The sequence below is a fragment of the Sceloporus occidentalis genome, unplaced genomic scaffold (genome assembly GCF_023333645.1).
Source record: "Sceloporus occidentalis isolate IW3139 unplaced genomic scaffold, rSceOcc1.0.p SCAF_12, whole genome shotgun sequence".
Lineage (NCBI taxonomy): Eukaryota > Metazoa > Chordata > Lepidosauria > Squamata > Phrynosomatidae > Sceloporus > Sceloporus occidentalis.
The window spans coordinates 15,653,595-15,670,502 of record NW_028316992.1 but is presented as its reverse complement, the minus strand read 5'-3'; the positions used below and the strand labels follow the sequence as shown (position 1 = coordinate 15,670,502).

Sequence of the window (16,908 nt, the reverse complement as noted above, 5' to 3'; positions counted from 1 at the left end):
TGGTGCTCACTGACATGGATACATAAGGGCAAAATGGAAAGTTGTTGAGGCCCTTTTATATTATGCACTTATAGACCTATGATCCTACTTTATCTTTTGGCTCCTTTGTGTGAAATCGTCTTGGGGGTTAGTAGTCTGGTCAGAGGCACCGCAAGAGCATTATCTGGTTGAGGATTCCAAGTGGCCTTCCCCTAAACTGCCCATCCTAGGATTTATTACAGTCGACCTTCCACATTCGCTGGGGTTAGGAGCATAGGACCCCTGTGAAAGTGGGAAAACCACAAATAAAAAACGCTACTTTTTTAACTTAGAGAACACCTCTCTAGGAATCTCTAGGTCTCGCAGAGCAATTCTGTGGTCAAGATCTGCCAGAAGTTGACCATGAATTGTGCTGGAGGACCTACAAAAGCCTAGAAAAATGCTCTCTCTAGGAATCTCTAGGTTCTCCAGAGTGATGTTTGGCACAAGTTGACAACAGAGTCATGCCGGAGGACCTAGAGATTCAGAGAGAGACCATATTAATCAAATCCGTGCATAATCATATCTGCAAAAGTCAAAGCCTGTATGTGGAGGGCCAACTGTACATGAAAGCATGGCTGTTAAATTGAAATCATAAATGCTATAATTCAGTACTGCAAAGGGGCTTTGGAATGGGGGCCAAAGGCTAGAAATAAGAAAGGGAGCAGGGGGGGGTGTGCTGGTGTTGATTTTATGTACAGTGGGACCTCATCATCTGCGGGTTGGTCACCCATGGATGACATGCCCTGTTGTCCCCAATGGCGGTGCAGGCACACAGCCATACTAGTGGCTGTGCACACACTGTGCTGCTATTAGGGACAATGGGACTTGAGGTCCTGCATTTTTTTATATCCAAAGGGTGGGGGGGAATCCAGATCACCCGCCGATATGAAGGTCTGACTGTATTGATTTGAATGTACTGACCCAAATTTGGTCTACAAGGATACTAGCACATTTTAAAAATAATATTATGTTATTATATAATTTCTATATACATCTAGATGCATATCCAGATGAAGGCCATCTCCTAAGCCAATGAAAATAGGGATCCAGAAGTATTAAAGAGAGAGTTAGAGGCAAAAGACACATACTGGTGGTCCGTCGTACTGATGAGACAGTGCTGTTCAGGGAGAAGGAATTCTCATCTCGTTCCCTGTCTGCTGATAGGCCTCTCCGAGTGGGAAGAATAGAGGATGGTCTTGGTAAAGAGGAACGCTTTTCAGGACTTTTGTTCACTCCATCCTAGTAGAAATGAAAGGGTTTTGTTTTAAATGAGACATGATTGAAAACACAGCTTTCAAGGTTATATTTCACTCTACACCCGTTCCCTTCCAATGCCAGCTTCAAGAACTATGTCAAGGCAAGAAAAATCTGATCAAGATGGATAGCTGAATTTTCAAGAATCCAGTCATCAAGAGTGATATTCTGCATCCAGAAGAATCCAATATTGACCTTACCTCTCTTGCCTCAGCCATTAGCAAAAAGTGTTAACAAGAACGTCAAAGTCAGGTGTCATAGACAGAAGAGAGCACTTTTGTGTAGGGGCTAGGTGGGAGGATTGCTGGCTTCATTTTGATTGTGTCAGTGTCATCATAAGGTATTTTTATACTTGAGGCATGAAGTCAAAATCACACATCCATGCTCTGGACTGAAGCTAATTCGAAACTAACTCTCCCTCTCTTAGGCTGCTGCTACACTTCAGAATTAAAGCAGTTTGATACCACTTTAACTTTTATGGCTCTATCCTACTGAGTTCTGGGATCTGTAGTTTGGTGAGGTATTCAGTGTGCTCTCTCAGAGGGCTCTGGTGCCTCACCAAACTACAAATCCCAGGATTCCAAAGGATAGAGTGGTATCAAACTGTTAAATCTGCAGTTAAAATCATAACAAAAATTCTTTAAATCTGCAGTGTGACTTAAATTTAAATTTAAATGCACACACAGAGACACACATACATAAGATGCTTCTTTCACTAAAACTAAAAAGTATAATGGTGTCTGTGTGTATGCCTTCAAGTCATCTATCGAGTTATAGCAATCCTATGAATTCTACTGTATGGACTACCAAGGATTCCTTTGCACTCCGACCTATAGTGAATGTCATTGGATCTTCCACATATGACCTGGTCATGTTTCTGGCCACACAACTGCAAACCCATATAGGGCAAGCCCCCCACTAAATCAAGGACTCAGCTCTCTTCATAGAAAAAAAAATCAACAACCTCAAACTCAAACCCAGAGACAAACCAATGAGCTTTGACGTGATCTCCCTTTTCACCAAAGTCCCCATAATGGATACTATGACACTCATCCAATAAATGTGTGAACATTGCCTTGCCACAAGCTACTTCCAATAAGATAGTGGATTCTATGAGCAGAGAGATGAGGCGGCCATGGAAAGCCCTCTGAACCCTGTGACAGCAAATTATTACATGAAACAATTTGAAAAGCAAGCCCTGGAAACAGCACCAAAAAGTACACAACATGCTTCCAATATGTGGATGACACTTTCACCATTTGGAGCCATGGAGAAGAAGATCTTACCATGTTTTTGAATTATCTGAACAACATCCACCCGAATATTCAATTTACAACGAAAAAAGAAAAAGAAGAAATATCACCATTCTTGAATGTCCTGGTAATCTGCAAACCGAACCAATGAATGGGTCACACTGTATACAGAAAGCCTACACATATAAACAGATACTTACACAAGAACTCCAACCATCACCCAGGACAAAAAAGAAGAAGAAGCACAATATAAATACTGGTAGATCACGCAAAAAGAATCTGCGAACCCCACCTCATGGAAGATGAACTAAAACACCTAAACTGGGCTCTACAGGCTAATGGTTACTCCAGCTCAGACATCAGAAGAGCTGCAAGACCCAGAAAAAAACCACAAGAGTGAAGACAAACAACCACCCAAAGGGAGGTATGTTTTACCATACATCAAAGGAGTCACAGACAGAATAGGAAAATTGATGAGGAAACACAACCTCCAAATGATCTACAGACTGACCAAGAAAATCCAGCAAATGCTGCACTCAGCCAAGAACAGAAGGGACCCTTTCACAGTCGGAGGAGATTACCACATACTGTACAGCTGTGGACAAGTCTAGAAACCACCAAATGGAGTGTTCAAACACGAATCAAGGAACACAAGAGACACTGCAGATTGGGCCAGCCAGAAAAATCAGCAGTAGCAGAACATGTTATAAACCAAGCTGGGCATAAAATGCTATTTGAAAACACTGACATTCTGGACCATGCCAACAACCATCAGGTCAGAATGCATGGAGAGGCCATTGAAATCCACAAACACCTGGGCAACTTCCTGGGCTACCAGTCCTGAAAAACACCAAAATCAAGACTCAACACATACAAATGACTATAATCCAGGGTCAGGGGATTTGCCCGCAGACAATGGGTTGCTAATTAAATAGAAACACATATCCTCCCACTCTGAGGCCTTGCTATTCAACAACAAACTGATACCAAGATAACATGTAAATCATTTCTCCCAACCAAGGGTCACACAGTATACAGTATATACCCCACTCACATCCATGCCACCACCCTCTGAAGATACCAGCCACAGATGCAGGCAAATCATCAGGGATAAATTCTTCCAGAACACGCCACAAAGCCCCAAATCCATAAAAAACAATCAGAGGTAGGTTTGCCAGTTCCTTCTTCTGAAATTTGGCCTACAGCAATTGGTATTCATTGGTATTCTCCCATGAAATACTAACCAGGGCTGTCTTTTTTACACTAGATTGTGGCAGGCTCTGACCATCACCCTTGAGCTCTGCCGCAGCTACGTGTCTCATCCACAGTACCCTGCCTTGATTCTGCTGCTCATCCTCCATGCTTAGGGTTGGGCTACATATCCTGATCTGCCAGATTTCATCAGGCTTCATCTCTGACCCATCTGGGTTTTTCCCCTCTAGGCTTTGTGTAGCATACAACAGCTCTGCACACTGCCACTGCCCTTGAGAGTAACATTTTTCAAAATGGAATTTAGCACCATGACAATAGTTATCCAAAATACTGGATTTTGCTGTTGCCTATAACCTGAGGTTGGCACAGGAATGGATCATATCATTTACCCAATTAGTTCCTAACAGATATAACTGAAACAACATGGAACCAGACGCTATGGAAATGGCTCTGGAAAGCTACCGGAAATCACCTTTGCCCCTTTCTGAAATCTGTAATCTCTGTACTACCACTACCTTACCTGAACATCTGTTATTGAATATGGCAAGCAGTCTCTTGAGCCTGCTGAAGAGGGCCGTGTAATGTAATTGTCTGTATCAAGCAAAGTAGGTTTTTTAGCAGTAATTAGTGAGCAAGCTGAGCTGGGTCTTGAAGGAAGCAATGCTTTTGCTCTAACCTTTGAGGCAGGAATCTTTGACAAAGAAGAAGTCTAGTTATGAGGAAACAAACAGAAGAAACACAAAATGAAGGTGGACAGTGAAGCAAATGGAAAATGCATGCAGTATGGAAAACTGACCATGAAATAATATTTTAAAAATAATAATCATATGCCCAAATGATATGGTACACATGAATATAAAGCTATTGCAAGGCTTGAAGAAATAATGTTAATACATTGGGCCTTTGGTAGCCACTGGGGTTTGGTTCCAGGACCCCCGTGGAATACCAACATTTGGTTCCAGGACCTCCCTGGAATATTAAAATTCATGGATGCTCAAGTTAAAGACAATGACTTAGTAAAATGGTGTCCACTTATATAAAATGTTGAGAAGCTGGAAGGTGTCCCAAGGGTGGCGACCAAATTGGTGAAGGGTCTGGAAACCATGTCTTTTGAGGAGAGACTTAGGGAGCTGGGTATCTGGAGAAGAGATGGTTAAGAGATGATAAGATAGCCCTGTTTAAGTATTTGTAGGGGTGTCATACTGAGGATGGAGCAAGCTTGTTTTCTGATGCTCCTGAGAATAGGATGCAGAAGAATGGATGCAAGCTACAGGAAAAGAGATTCCACCTAAACATTAGAAGGAACTTCCTGACAGTAAAAGCTGTTTGAAAGTGGAACACACTCCCTTGGAGTGAGTTGGAGTCTCTTCTTTGAAGGTTTTTAAATATCACGGATGCTTTGAATGTGAGTTCCTGCATGGCAGGGGGTTGGACTGGCAGTCTGCTTGAGGTATCTTCCAACTCTATGATTCTATGAGCTATGAAAATGGCAAAATTAAAGTTTGCCTTTTGGAATCTATATATAGTTTTTAAAAATATTTTCAAGGAGTGTATGGTTGAATCCGTGGATAAAGAATCCATGGTTATGCAGGGAAGACTAATAATCTATTGACTATTTTTTAATGTCAGACATGGCTTTCATAGTAGTAAATGAACAAAGGAAGTCGCCTTAGTCAAACCATTGAACCTATACTTCCTTGTATCAATTTTCCACATTGTAGATTGGGGTCATCCCAGCACTGTTATTGAGACCCTTTTTATTGGGAGACACAAAAGACCAAATGAGAGGCCTTCTAGGTTTCAAAGTGCTTTAGACTGAGCCACAACCAATATGATAAAACCTGCCTCACTAATAAAGGTAAACATTTAGTTTTAAAGTATACTATTTCTACAATGTGGAAGACCCAATGCTAAATGTTGTAGTAATAATTTTTAAATTATGCACCAAAAGTGGCATCCTGAGATTCTTTGCTCACTTTGAGAGTGGGCAGTTCTTCTTCAAACATGAAGTTTTAATAAAAGATATAATGTTATAATGTATATATTACAATTCTCAGTGACAAAAGGGACCAATATTCCTATATTCTGGCTCAATTACTCTTTGAGACGTTGATTCTATATTTTAAGGGAGGGGTTAAGCACATATTTTGAAAGACATGATCCATTTCATATTCACCATAATGTTGTTCCCTTAACATTGTTCCAATGGAAAACTGAAAATATTTTATGATGGTGATGAAGGTGGTATTGATGATGACAATGTTTAAGAAAATGCACAAGTTTTTGCAAATCAAATACAGAATTAAAAAAATCAACAAATTTGTTATCTACCATAGACAACGTAGTGTAGTGGTTTGACTGTTGGGCCTTGACTCTGGAGATGAGGGTTTGAATCCCCACTCAGCCATGGAAACCCACTGTGTGACCTAGGGCAAGTCACACACTCTCATCCTCAGAAAATTCCATAATAACAGTAGAGTTATCATAAGTCAGAAATGATTTGAAGGTACACAACAACAACCATAGATACATAAATCAGAGTCTCAACATTCTTTCTGCCACTTCACACATGGGGCAAACTCCTGCTTTGTCAGACACAGCTATGATGATGAAGCTCCATCTCCATAGTTATTTTTGCCCATGCCATCCTCCAAAACCTCAACTTTTATCCAGGCAATTCCCCACCTGAAGGGATTCCAAGGCATTGCAGATCAGGGATGCATTGAGAAGGGCAGCTGAAGAGGCCCATTAGGGTCTTGCTGCAACTGCTGCAATCCAAAGTGCCCCATGACTGCCAGGACATTACAGTTGTAATTTCCCAGTGACCCAATCTGAAATTCTTTAGTTGAGATGCTTCCTGAATTAAGAAGCAATCCATTCATTAATGACCACAAAAGCACCCCCCCAAATTACAAGAGCATAAGACTAGTTAACAATATTGTAAATAGAGAACAGGATGCCACCCAGTGTATACTTTTAAATTTTCTTTTTAAAAAAATTAAAAGGCCAGGTATAATCCATCTTCACAAACATACATCCACTTGCAGAGGGAGAAACTGGTATAGTTACATGTGAATTTTCTCCTTCATTTGTTGGCATACATATATGTATGATGGCTGTGGTTGTGTGATTTCAAGCTGGTTTGCAACTTGTGGTGACCCTAAGATGAACCTATCATGGGGTTTTCTCAGCAAGATTTCTTCAGAGGGGGCTTGCTATGGCTTTCCTCTGAGACTGAAAGAGTGTGACTTGCCCAACATTATCCAGTCAGTTTCCATGGCTGAGTGAGGATTTGAACCCTGGTCTGCAATGTCCTGGTCACACATTCAAACTACTACACCACTCTTGCTCTATATGCATGCATAGTAAGGGGAAATAGGATCCTTATTGCATCCTATTTGATTAATTTATATATTTGCAATTACTTCTATTTTGCTCAATGTTGAAGGAGGAGATAATATCAAAAACCATTGTCCAATATCCTGTTCTCAGAAAACAGACAGAAGGGAAAAGTCTAAATTGGGAATGATATATAGGAAGCTGCTTTCTTCCAAGGTTTTTCTCTCACCCAGTGTTGTCTATTCATCTCTCTTGGGTGTCAGGCATAGAGACATCCCAGATCACCTGCTACCTAACCCTCTTAACGGCAGAGGAGACAGCTTGAACCTAGGACTGTATGCATTGAAAGCAAGTCTTTTACCACTGAGATACTATATTTTATGCAGATGAGCATAAGATGAGTATACTTAATTATGGAAATGTCCCTTGGCCCAATTTCCCAGACTACCTTAAAAACCAGCAGCCAGATTAAGTGAAGGAGGTCCATTCAGCTTCCAACTACGGTGCAAGGAGGATGAGATTACCGAATGCAGAATAGTTACAGATCTGTAACATTAGGTTAAGAATCCGTAACTGCAATACTGAATGCCAGCTGAGTGTTTTATGTGCTTATTAATTATTTCTTGCTCAATATTTCTTGTCTTATTACCTCCCTTTCTCCAATAGCGTCTACTCTTAGTACATAAAAAACTGCTAGTGAATTCCCTTCCCTCCATTTTGAAGCAAAATGGGAAAGGAAGACCACAGACTGTTTCTTCAAAGAAACTTCAGCCCATCACTACTCTGCCAGGATTTGCTGTCTAAGCCTATGAAGCAAATCAGTGGCCATCACCAAACCTTGGAGCAGCAATTCAGTAACTAAATTATGTGTTATGTATGTATTCTTAATGGATTCCTTGATAGTTTCTTTGTTGTAAGCCCAATCATCTGTTTCATAAAACACGAATAATAAATTAAAGACTGAATGATGTGACCTCCTTTAAAGTGAAAGGTTTAAATGACATGGATAAGCTAATTCTTGTGGGTCTTGGTTAGATATTGAACCTAAATCTCTTCCATTCCAAGTGAATCCATCTTATGTTACTTCATCATTTTTCGATCTATGGTTAACAATCTGCCTGAGAGTCGGTAGGAAAATGGGCCAATAAACTGTTTTCAAAATTTCATTTTGAATGAGTTCACCCACACAAGATTCCTGGTGGGCAAGTATTATCCAAGAACATTGTCGATAACAACATGCTGTTATCGAATTCAGCAGTAATCTAAATACTGGCAACTACTTAGTGCTGAAGAAATGGTGATCACTGCCCCCAAAGAAACATTCAATGTAATTAAGCTTCCAATACTAATTATGGGAGTCTGAAACTAACACAAGCACTATTATTGCTTATTTTCACATAACAAAACAAAACATAGCCCCCTCTTTTTTGATCCATTAAAACTACAATTCACAAATTGGCCTCTCTGGACCAATTTATATATACTATTTATATAGATGGCTAAATATTACACTTAGATGTGGTTGTGGTTGTTTTTCTGTGCCTTCACATTGACTTTGATTTATGATAACCCTCTCCTAGGTTCTTCTTGGCAGGATTTATTCAGTGGATATTTTGCAATTGCTTTCCTCTTAGACTAAGGGAATGTGACTTACCCAATGGGTTTCTATTGGTTTACTGCATTGACTTTGCTTCCACAATAGACTCGGGATGTAACTTTAAGAAAGTGGATCTTATTGCATTTCCCTGTCGCCAAGGAGTATACAGCCTGTTTGCAACCTGGGCTTCTCTGGGACCCTCCTGCATCTTTTCAAGAACAGGATTTTCCAGTTCTTGACAAGATGCATCAGAAATCCAGCTTGCAAACAGGCTGCGTACTCACTGATGACAGTGAAAGGCAATAAGATCTGCCTTCTTAAAGTTACATCCCACATCTATCGTGGGAGCAAAGCCAATGTGATAAACTCCTATGACTGAAGGGGCATTGAAACCCTGGGGCTCCCAGACTCTACTCCAACACTCAGATAGTACTACACCATAATGGCTCCTAGGTGTGTGTGTTTTTTATATGTGTGTAAATGACAATGCATTCTGTAGCTCGAGCTTTAAACAAACAAATTAGAGTAACATTAATGTTCCAAGTAGATATAGTAGGCCTTCCCAAATCAGTATAGCTAAAAGGTGTGGGAAGGAGAAGAAGAGAAAATAAATTATGCAGATAGACAAAAAGAAAGGAGGGAGGGAAGGAAAGAGGGAGGCAAAAGAAAACCTTAGGCACCCAAAACACTGCAGTGGGAATAAATTCCAGTAGAGGAGCCATTTTAGTCTGTAACAGCAAGAATAAGGATAAAGGTTGGCAAGAGCCTGGGGAGGAAGGGATTGGGCACTGTTTACAAAGCAGGATTAAGACAAACATGATGACACAGGAGTTTATCACACAGGAGGAATTTCTCTTAATTTCGAATGAAAAGAAAGTAGGGCCAGAACGAATTCACGTGAATTCGCTAGTTCAGCGAATTTACGTGAATTTGAATTGCGTTCGAGCTGACTTCCCATTGCCTGAAAACAGCTTGCCATTGCCCGAATTTGCATGTGGTAGTCTATCATGCAGTAACGTGAAACCCCATGATTGCCTTCGGATTGCCATTGGATTATACTTCTAATTTTTCTTGTCTGAGAAACTCCACAGGCGATGGGACACATCTGAGAGTAGGAATGAAGAAAGCATTTTAAGTGTCTAACAGCTCAGTCCCATTATTATTTTCTCTGAGGTGAACCCGTAACTCATTGTAATTTCAGAGCCAATTGCTCTAATCCCTAATAACAACAATGGCAACTAGTACATGACATCTTCGGTGTTGTTTCTTTTTTTGAGACAGCTCTCATTATCAGAGAACTGTCTGATCACCTTCATGCCAAGGTCATTTGCTAAGGTTGGTTTGCTGCTGGAAATCCATCACTCCAATTCAGGGGTGTCACTAAGGGGGTACAGGGCATGTGGACAGCACCAGTTGACACCCTAAGCAGAGAGTGACACTGCTGCTCTCCAAACATCTGTCTTTTGGCAGAACCAGGCTGTGGTGTTTGCCACCTACACGTTAACTCACCATTGGTTTTGTGTGTCTACTGTAGTTGTGACTAACTCATAAGATCCTGACCATTATCCCCACCATGCTGAGAGACAGAAACAAACTGGTCTAAAACAGTGCTATTAGACTGTGTGTGTGCATTTTTTAAAAAACGGTGATTGTACAAGATTAAGGGGACTGACCCAACAGATAGCTCAATAACATCTTAATAATTTATCAGTGTATTAATTTCCCACTGTACAATAGATAGGAAGTCTTAATAATCTATGACTAATTCTAAAGAAGAATGGAAAATGACGTTTCAAATTGGCAAAGAAATTCTCCAAACTCATTTGCAGAATAGATGATAAAACCACTGGAAGCACAGCAAAAAGGGGAGCGAGTAGACATGAATAATAAAGAAGACAATTTTACTCACTGAAAGTTTTTCCTTTGCTTGCTTAAACATCCCAGGAGTTTGATTCATTTCACCACCAGCAGCTATTAGATACAAAGAAAACAAAATGCTCATAACGGTTCAAAGAAGTAATTTCAAGCTCATCTGTAACATATCCAATTTGAATTGCCATGCAATCTTTTTTTAAAAAAAGAACAGCTTTGTTATTAGCAATAGGTAACAACAGCAACACAAATTGCAATGAAGATGTCAGAAGATAATGATCTTTTGTGTTCTCTGTCCTGGGTAAAGATGTTTCACAGATTTCCAAGGGACCTTGTCAAGTGGCATCATGCAGAAATCTTATCCAAGCAACTCACACCCACAGTACCAAAATATCATCTTTTGTCCTTTTCAGTAAGACTAGGGATGGGGATGAGATATATATAGGCTGTGTGTGATAGCCTTTGACCAGAGACGGCATCCTGTACAGTTATCATGGCCTCAGTTTAAATGCTAGTCCCACCTAGAGTAGACCTATTATATCAATGGGATTCACATGCATGTCAATTTTTTATTCAGCAACTGATTCAATTGGTTTGCGCTAGTTGTGACTAGCAAGTAAATTTAGGCTCACGCGCCTTAAATATGGTTTTACAGAGGATAGAACAGAACATAAGGCAAATAAATACCACTAGAAAACTGTTTTTTTAATGTTGCATTATCACAATGTTTTTTAAAAGTCACTTTCACCTACACAGAGAGAAAACTGCATCTAGGCCTATTGTAGTCTATGCATTGCTGCAAATGGCCCTTATGTTCTGCCCTCTTGACTGCACAACATGGGATTTCCATAATTTTGTGTATTGGGTTTACCTCTGACATGGTTTTGGGAGAGAATGGACCACAGGACACCTCAATGCAATAATTCAGTAAGATGATGGAAAGAGTGATGTTCCTATGAGGGCTAAAAGCAGGGCTGGACACACATGCAAGCACCCAAGTTTTTGACTTTGAATGATTTCCAACCTTCCCTTGTTGACTTGGGAGGTCTTGGATGGGGTCTTCTGTTTAATTACATGGAGGCTTCTATTGGCACTCAACTGTACGCAAGCAGAAATTCCTTTCAGAACAACCTCACCAACAGGAGAAAGGTAAGGACTGAGCAGCCAGAAATGGTGCGGCTGGTGCTCTTTATCCTTTAGCAGGCTCAATGTACAGCTATTATACTGATTATTGGATGCTACGAATGGAATCCAAAGAAGCACAACTGTAATAGTGGGGTTTATGGAGATTGTACTATGACAAGCAGCTTTCAGGAGCAAGAAGGCTTAGCGTTCCATTCACAAAATTATCTCAAATTTGAGTTGAGGCCAGCTATGACAAATATCCATCGGCTTGAGAAATGCAAAAATTTACCCAGGTTGCTCAGGGTTCCATTGCTCCAAAGCAATAGATCTGCTGCTAATGTGACTAATTTTGTTTTTCCATACAGGAACCTCAGTTAAATAGCCTCCTACTTCAAATATGTGCTAAAGAGGAAGGGAGGAGGGAAGGAGAGAATGAAAGGTCCCACTTATAAATAGGTTACACTCACTCAGCCCAGGTTGCCTGTGCATTTTTATCAATTCTACCATCATTAGTTTCCCCCAAATAACAGGTTATTCTTGAATCAGATAATCAGATTAACATCCATTGCTATAACATGAGGAAGCCTTTCTTCCTGACTCACCTGACAACATAACAAGTCCTCCATCTGAACAACAAACCTGGATCATGACTTTGCCCTGTCCCTTGGAGCTTTGACTAACAGTTTAATCATGCAAGAAACATTTTTAATTCTGGGCCGCACACCATGAATTTCAGGTGAGAAAGACAAGCCTAATACATGTTTGTCTCAGTTCATAGCCCAAGCTGATGCCTTCTGTCTGGCCTGTGATATGAAGGTTGTGATGTCACAAAGGAAGCAAGGGTTTATATTTTCAACCAATCAAAGAGTGAAATACAAAGGAAGATAATGTTCAGTTGACAGTGGTGATTTAAAAGGCTTTCTTCAAAGTTTCAAAGCCTTCTTTTCTTTTTCATGTTGTGTTTCAACAAGAGGGAGTAGGAACTTAGAATCAACATCTGTAGTAACTGCGGGTATATGGGTAGACTTGCTTGCATGAAGTAGCTTCAGAAAGCTTGCTTTCTCAAAGCCAAGTTCTAATATCCCCATTTGTCCACCCAGACCTACTCAGAAAGAAGTCCCACTGATCAAGTCAATGGGATTTCTGTCCAAGAAATTATGTTCAAAATAGCAGCTACAAAACCACACATGTTCTCGCTTCTAAATATGCAAGTGGTATATGCAAGTCCATCTGAAAAATTAACCAAATATAGGACACGTTCTGCATGAGCCAGATCATTCTTAACTTTCTCAGATTTGCAATTTTCCCTTCCTTCTTCGAAGTTCAGTTTGAAAACTCGAGGCAAAGAAAGATAGCCAACTAAGGTTAGCATTGTGGTTCCAACCCACATTTCTCAGCAACCCAGATCTTTAGCAGGAGAGGGAAAAGCATTGCAGATATTGCTATAGATGAAGTTTTAAGTGAGGATTTGTGGTGTTTTTTCTAAATCCCTGCTTCTGAGCTCACTGTTTTCCCACTGCTGCGGCTGTTGGTGGAAAAACAGCAATCTCAGTGAAGATCATAGGACTGGGGTTAAAGGTTTTTCCTCCCTGCACAGTAATCCCTAAATTTCAGAGGGCAGAAAGGTTTAGAGCTCCACATTCCTGTTAACTGAGATGCATGTGGAACAGTGTGCCTGTGTATATGCACAACGATGTAAGGGAAGAAATGTGCATCCATAGGAAGTATGGGTGTGTTCACCGAGATGCGGAGGGAAAAAAGTGCCCTGCAATCTCTGTCAATACTAGACCACAACCTACATGAGTGAAGCTTGTGCATCCCTGATTTAAGACACCAGGAAATTAAAAATGGCAAGGCCTTAGAGGCCATCATAGCCAAATGTGAGTTTGGCTTAACAGAGCCACATAAAGTTCTCTGTGTATCCTTTCTATGCTAGTGTCTGTAATTTTCCTTCCACAAGAAAACAACCATTTCCTTTCAAGGGCCATAATCATAGAGATGAGGTGGCGTTTTTCTTGTATTTTCAGTTTTAACCCCCCCCCCCCCGGACTTTCACTTAGAAGATGAGCTGACATATAATGACATACAATCCATCATATGCACTTTGCATGTTGAATTTCAAGTTTGTGTAATCCTCACACTTTCTTCTTTTCAAAAGTAAACTGCAAGATTTTAGTGTCTGGGCAGGTCTAGTGCTGGCATGACTTTTGCATGCAACAGGAAACCATGGTTTCCAGTTACATCTGAAACAGACCTTGGCAGTATAATTGGGAAAGATGCTAAAGGGATTTCAGCATTTATCACACACTCTCATTGCCCACTCAAATGTGAAATTCCAGAACTATAGCATTTGTACCAATGAGTACAACGGTACAGTCAGCCCTCCTTATCCACGGATTCTTTGTCCATGGATTCAAGCATCTACAGTTTGAAGATATGCCAAAAAAGTAAAAATTCCAGATGGTAAATCTTGATTTTGCCATTTTATATAAGGGACACTATCTTACTCTACAATTTTATTTAATGGGACATGACCATCCATGGATTTTGGTATCCACAGGGGTCCTGGAACCAAACCTCAGCGGATACCAAAGGCTCACTGTACTGGGAAGACTGACAAGCAGAAGGCACTTGTTCTTAGATTAGTATTTACTTCTAAACTGTAAAAACCAATTTATTTTCACTAATATTTAACATTATTAGACAGCTTTAAATGGATATAGGGGCTGTACAAACAGCCCTGAAGGGCAGTCTCCAGCCACCCTTTCTTCAGCTGGATCAGGGCCACGGCAACCACATGCTGTGGCCTTTCCAGGGTGCAAAAAGGAGATGCAAAAAGTGGCTCCTTTTTGCACCCTGGACAAGGCGCCATAGATGTGGAGGCATGGCTATACAGTACTACTTCGGCGCTGTGTCATATGGATGCAGCACCAGAGGAGCCCCATGATGCCACGCGCCGTGTGGAGCGGTACATGGTGTCATGGTGCCCTAGGGGGCGGAGTTGGGGCATGCATCATCTGGACGTGACACCCAAACTCCGGCCCCAGGCCAGCCTTAATGGCCAGTCTGAACAGGGCCTTCGTCGCTTGTATTTAGCTTTGATCTATTCTGCACTTACCACGTTACACAACACTACTCATCAAACAATTTTTCCCAAGATTTAAGAAAAACTTCAAAAAGATGTTCACTGAGCTCTGATTTGATTTCCACTGAGATGGAAATCTGTGTGGAGAGGGAAAGTCTTTAGCTTTTTACAATTTTATTTGTTTTTGAGGCCCTTACATTGATTTTATGATCAATGAAGAAGCTATGAACAAACAAGACCTTGAACTCATAATTAGAAGCTGTTACCATGTTTTCCCCTTCAGTAGCAGAATTGCTTTAGAAATTAGAGATAGCTGCTAAATATGAGTCTTGGCAATCTGATTTGCAAATGAAGTTGTGTTTACCTATTCACAAATACATTTCTGGTGGTGATATCCTCCAATATCCCATAACTGTATACAAGAATTATATTTGTCAAATTTTTCTTTGGGATCTTTCTCTGACAACAATTTATTTTCTCTCATTTGAAAGTGTTTATGTGTTTTTACATGTTGTGTAAGCATCTCTCTGTGAAGGAAAGGAAGAACTATGGACATTTCACCACAGATACTGTGGTGCCTTCGACATTAAACATTTATTTCCTATCATCTCTTTATTGCTAGTCAAACATACTAAAAATACCAGAGGGAGGGGATGTCACTGGGATCAAGTGCATTTGTTTTTTGCTTTGCATTATAATGGAATGATATGGGAGGAAGGAAGAACACAATATGGGGGAAAGGATGAAGAATGAACCTATGGTTTCACTCCTCTTCAACAGAACATTGGATTAGGGGGAAATGTTTTACTTCCTAGTATTAACCCCTTTACTTCACATGATGGAAGTTTGAACATTGGGGTAGGAGAATCCTTTCCCTAAATCTTGGGCAAGCTCAAAGTTCAAAGGATGGGGATATAAATAAAAGAAATTTGTACTGATTTTGGAGATTATCACACACCTTTTAAATTGACCTATCCCTGATGGGATAAAGTCAAATTTAAATTTAAAAGTGGGTGTGTTGCACTCAGCCGCGGCCAGATGAATGCAACCCATCCACAGTCTGGACCCCAGTTGCGCTTATCCAGAGGCTTTTCATAAACCAGAGTTTACCATTTTTGAAAGTGCAGCTGGGGTCTGGGCTGCAGATGGGTTGCACTCACCTGGCCTTGGCTGCATGCAATAACACCCAGTTTTGATTTTTCAATCCTGTGTCTATCCTGGCAGGATTGACAGGTGTGATAATCGCCTTTATCTTCTTGGAGAAATAGTTATTTCAGACTAGAGCAAAATTGTTTGTTTTTTGTAACTTTCATATTCTGGACATGTTCACTTACCCTTCTCCTCATTCCATAATAATTTAATCCCTACTTGTGGAATGAGGTGAAACAGAAGGCCTTTTTTCTTCTATTTTCTTTTGCTAACTTATGTGGAATGGCTTGATCAGCACCTTCCAAACTGGCTGTAAATCCATGCCCTAGTTTAAACCATCAACTTCAGTGTGTGTGTGTGTTAGAAACCTGTTGGTATGTGTGTATGTATGTGGGAGGTTAAATGAAGGCTTAAAACTGGAAGACGTCTTGAGATAATGACCCTTCTGAGTGATAACTGGAAATGGTTTTAATGTTGCAATGTAAATCACTTTAATGCTGCAGTTTAAATCTATCACCTGATTTAGCCTGTCCAGATTCTATATCCTTTGGAATGGTGCTCTTCCTACACACTGGACAAGTCAAACTGTCACATTGCCACTCTGAGAAGGTGTTAAAGGCATTTTGCAAGACTGCTAGAAAAGGAATAATCTCTGGCATTCTGTATCTGGCACAAACTAAATTGCAACACACCCTAAGAAAGGATGGTGTGGATGTAAGTTGGATGCTCTGTTGCTTACCTCTGTGGTAAGAAGCTGAGATTCATTATTGCATTATGATATGACCAGCACAAGAAATGCAGAATGTGTATTTCAGGGGAGTTTTTAGGATCAGATGGATTTCATCCTTGAGGGAACAACACTTCAAACTTTGGATTCAGCACCTCATATATTTTGATCCCTATCCATCCCTAAATTTTGCATATGAGAGGGCAGTGATATTCATTTTAAACTTGCTGAACTTTAAAGCACTCCCATGAAAACATAATATTTGGGTCACTTG

At 40.4% G+C, this 16,908-nt stretch overlaps 1 protein-coding gene across 14 annotated transcripts in view; it reads right to left on the bottom strand.

Annotated features, from left to right (window-relative positions):
• MAP2 (microtubule associated protein 2) overlaps positions 1 to 16,908 on the bottom strand; it is a 110,335-nt gene that overhangs the window by 25,058 nt on the left and 68,369 nt on the right. For 10 of the 14 annotated variants that reach the window (XM_089477805.1, XM_089477806.1, XM_089477808.1 and 7 more), the window contains 2 exons: positions 10,586 to 10,647; positions 1,110 to 1,260 (listed from right to left, as the gene is read on the bottom strand). In XM_089477805.1, the coding sequence (XP_089333931.1) occupies positions 1,110 to 1,260; positions 10,586 to 10,647 (213 nt within the window). Of the gene's footprint in view, positions 1 to 1,109; positions 1,261 to 4,260; positions 4,450 to 10,585; positions 10,648 to 16,908 lie in introns of all 14 variants that reach the window. The other 4 variants (XM_089477814.1, XM_089477815.1, XM_089477818.1 and 1 more) reach the window with 1 other exon arrangement.